This window comes from Sander vitreus, chromosome 19 (assembly GCF_031162955.1).
Source record: "Sander vitreus isolate 19-12246 chromosome 19, sanVit1, whole genome shotgun sequence".
Lineage (NCBI taxonomy): Eukaryota > Metazoa > Chordata > Actinopteri > Perciformes > Percidae > Sander > Sander vitreus.
Window position 1 is genome coordinate 17,696,667 of NC_135873.1, and position 4,396 is coordinate 17,701,062.

The 4,396-nt window shown below is 44.0% G+C and overlaps 1 protein-coding gene across 1 annotated transcript; it reads right to left on the reverse strand.

The window, feature by feature from the left end:
* Window positions 1–647: 647 nt before the first annotated feature.
* Window positions 648–3,482, reverse strand: cth1 (cysteine three histidine 1). The gene is made up of 2 exons (XM_078276030.1): window positions 3,055–3,482; window positions 648–1,953 (listed from the first exon to the last, which is right to left on the reverse strand). Exons 1-2 carry the CDS (start codon window positions 3,061–3,063, stop codon window positions 994–996), a joined length of 969 nt encoding a protein of 322 aa, XP_078132156.1. The 5' UTR covers window positions 3,064–3,482; the 3' UTR covers window positions 648–993.
* Between the last annotated feature and the right edge of the window lie 914 nt (window positions 3,483–4,396).

Sequence of the window (4,396 nt, forward strand, 5' to 3'; positions counted from 1 at the left end):
ACTGTGCGAATGCGACAGGTCGTCAATGCAAATGAGAAGTTCTCAATTGACTTACCTGGATACATAAAAGGTTAAAATAAAGACTGTGCCTGGATCTGAGCAAGCGATGTGACCCATAACCAGATTGTCATAGTATATGAAATGCAGCAGTGAGGCTACAGACATTTCATACACTCAACATAACAGACCTACTTCTGAGTAGCTATAACTGTTTGTCACCGTTGACTAGTCCTACACTTACCTGACAAACCAGAGAATTATCTACCTTCATGTTGAAAGTTTTGTATCAGAGCAACTGTCCATATTTGCAAAGCCTGCTTTTAAGGGGAGCTGCAGTCCCCCTCAGCACCCCCGTTCCCACATCCATGCAGTCACGTAATTAATGCAAACATTTTCATTCCAATAGGCTGTTCCTTAAGATTATGGGAACATTTTAATTTCCTCATATGCTCCATGCCGAGGGCCGTGTTCAGACCGGTCATGTTCTTCCACATGAGACTGTGTGGACCTTTTAAATGGAACCGACTGTGAAACAGAAAGGCCCAAACTGTTGGATGAACACTACCATATGCTGTATGATGCACAGGCAGTCTTCCAGTTACCATTAAACAAGAGCTGAAGCCCAATAAAGACACCATGACATAAGGTTAGATTTAAAATTGGTTTATTCATGATTCTGAGGTCAGACATTTCATTTACTCAAGTTGATTAATAAAGTATTTACAACAGTTAAAAAAATAAAACTCCTCTCATGGCAGCAACTGTAGCGATTCTCGAGACCACTGACCCACCGTCAACTGCAGACTGCTTGATTTGCAATTTAACAGTTCAAGGCCCGCTTGACCTGCTGACAAACATTCAAGTAAACAACCTAAGTTTAAAAATATATTAAAATACCCTAAGGGAAAAGGGGAGGTTTATAAAAAAATAAAACATTTAATTGAGCTGTGGTGTTCAGTGCTGATGCTGGTTTCCAACTACGACCACATCCAGTTAGAGCGCCCTGTTGTCCCAGATCTCCTGGGCCTTGCTGCTCTCCAGCTGCTGCAGGTGGAGGGCCAGGGGCAGCAGCAGGTCGCTCAGGTGCTGACTGGAGAAGGTGAAGGCGTTGTGGGCTGTGGCCTCTGCAGGCGGGGTGGGGAGAGGAGAGGCTGATGGCGGAGAAGAGGAGGTGGAAGACATTGGCGAGGTGGAGGTGAAGAGGGAGGTGGGGGAAGGTACACCTGAACTGCCAAGGGACAGCTGGGAGAAGAAGGACCCTCCGTGGGTCTGCTCCGAGGTTTTGATCTTGCTGGGGAGACCGTGCTGGAAGCGGCAGCGTGTGCCGTACAGGCAGAAACCAAAAGAGCTGAAGGTGCGGCACAGAGCGCCACGTGGCTTCCACTCCTTTGTCTGCGGTTGGAGCAGGGGTCTGGAGACAGGCGCAGGCTTCTCCTGGACAACATCAGGAGACTCCAGGCCGCTGCTAACGTCTCCGCTCGCCACATGCAGGAAGTTGCAGCGGGTACCGAATGGACAAACGCCAAAGGAGCAGAAGGTGCGACAGGGAACATCTTTGCGGCGGCGCAGGGCGGGGCGCTGCTCAGTGGGGCTGTGGACAAACAGACAGCGGCTTCCGTAGTAGCAGTAGCCGGTTGTGTGGAAGCTGCGACATAACTCCGTCTTGTACTTTGGGTGGCGGAAGGGAACGTGCAGCTCGTGGAGGCCGTGGGCAAACTGGCAGCGCTCGGCATACTTGCATAAACCAGTAGTCGAGTAGCTGGTGCAGAGCTCCGTCTTGTAGCGGGTGGAGCAGACCCAGGGGACGAGGGGAGGAGAGGATGACTCTACCAGGGGGAGCAGGGCCCTAGCCAGGGAGAGCCCTTCACCACCATCCGATTCCTCACCGGACAGCAGGTTGTCCACCAGCTCCTCATCTTGGTAGGAGGGCAGGAACAATTCATCACTACTGGTCTGAAATATATATAAAAAACGTTTGAGCTGAGCAGGTTATAATAAAGTCCTCCCTCGTCTCCCTGCTTGCATTTGTTCAACACTTCCAAAAGCATGAATTGTGGAAGTTTCATTTAAGTCTTTCAGAAAAGCTGAAAGATGTTCTGGCAGTATTCTGTCTAGGCTATGACAGGACTGAAATCTGCATGTGAAATGTGTTCTAGAGTGTCCTCACATCACAAAGGGAACAAAAATGGTGTCCATAGTACACTACTTTCCCCACAATGCAAGTTTCAGAAGTGTCCAACATGTAGTACTCATTATAAAGTAACTTTACTTAGGGGGTGTTATATAGGGAGTAGTGAAAGAGTGACTGAGGCATGTCTGGGCTAGCCTCTGCTACTAGCTTCTGGAACTCAGGCCCCACATTCAAATACCTATATTATAAGATGTCCCAATATATAGTATGACAAATGTACTATGCTAAATATAGCAGGATGCACTACTGCATCTGGTCAATTTGCAGTATGTAAGCCAGCATGCTTTTCTGGTTATTCTGACCCTCAATGCTTTGTGCAGCATATGAGCAAAAGGGCCAAGGTTTAAATTATGAAATTAAGTAGAATGTCTCAATTGTATGCAACAGTATGTATTTTGGAAGGGCAGCTGCAGTACATACTATAAATAAAAGTATTCAATTTGGAACTAGGGATCTTTAGTCACCTTTATGAAAAAAAGTTAACATCTTGCTAGGGTTGTTTAAAAGCCATATTTTTAGTATCTACTACAGGACTTGCCGTTTAATTCAAATCCAGCCCTCTGTGTTCAATATTAGAATGATTAAAGCTCCCAAGAGTTCTACCAGCATAGAGAAGAGGGCTGCGTCTAATAATGGAATATTGTTTATTACACTTGTAAAATCCCTACAAATATATATATATATACACACATTACACCATAACGTTACATAGCAAGCACGAGTAGAGGAACTGATTGTAGGTTACTTAAACTGTTAAGTCACTAAATACGTGTCTCAAAAAACTAGCTAAAGAAAGTGAGAAGTCAAGAGGAATGTCAAAAGACAGCATTCTTAGGAATGGATGCGTAACCTACTTGATTTACCTCAAACATGGCTGCAAACAGATGATGGAGTCGCTTGTGAGGATTCGGGAGGTCAACCCCGGCCCAGCTCAGCCTCCGCAGTGGTTTAAGGAGTGTTAGTTAGTTGGCTAGCTAGCTAGACGCGTAGTGGCATGGACCCTTAACACTCCTGCTTTGTTACGGAGTCACAAGCAAAGAGCGACTGTTCTCCGTTTGTCTTTTAAACCGGCTGTCACCTCCCGCCTTCCAGTCCAAATGAGCATCAGGTGTGCTCGAGCTCAACACGTCACGAGTGTGTCTCGAGCGACCAATCACGTCCACGTGCGGGGAACGCTTGATGACGAACCAATCCGGTTAGCTGCAGGGATGATTTCAGCGTCACAGCCACTGACCATTATACCTGCAGGAAAAGAACAAAAAGACATTGACGTCAGCTGCACTTTTTGTGGAGAACTAAACCAGACACTAGTACATTTATTTTGGTCTTGCCAATGTACCAAGAAACTTTGGAGCAGATTGTCACATTTGATTGCTGTTGTTCATATTTACCCTCAATTCACATTACTTTGGGGGAAATGTATTGTTTGGATTCACTCAATATGATAGAAAGCTTTATTCAGAGTATTATGTGATGAATGTAATAATTATCTTAACATATCTTTACATAAGTCAGCGTTTTTGAAAAGGGAAGCCAAGCTTTTTGGAGCTGGCTGCCAATATTAAACAATAAATGTTTTCCCATATCTAACTGTACAAACAAAAAAGCTGTTCGATCACATGACCTCTGTAAGTTTTACAAAATATGTATATGAAGTTTTTTGCTTGGTTTTGATTTATGTTAAGGTGTTACAGAAGACGTTTCCTACTATATATCCACGTTTTTCAATAAAGCTTGAAGAAAAAAAAAAAGATTTCAGCGTCACAGCACATGAAAGTCCGAGAATCCAGTCAGTATAGGCTAGTGATTTCTCGTAAAATGTTTAAAAGGTAGTTATGATAAAACACAGGGCTGTATGTGTGACACCAGAAGTAGCCTTATACATTTTGTCATTTTTTTTGTTTGTTTTAAGTATGTATATTCATTGCTTGTTATTCTGTCCTTATACCTAATAATTAGTTATCGGCTAGCGGATGTTTTATCACAGGGCTCAATCAACATCCTCAATCATTTCAGGTTTGTCGAAATTAACACCTCAGTCGGAAGTAGTTCAAACCAACCTTCTAATTAAAAGCTGTCTGATAGGAACACAGCTGAGCACAAATAGACAAACGTTTCCTTTAGCTAAGCTAATCTTTTGTTTAAACTTGTCTTTATCACGGACTTCCAGTAGAAACACACATCCGGTTAATCCCAGGGATACAT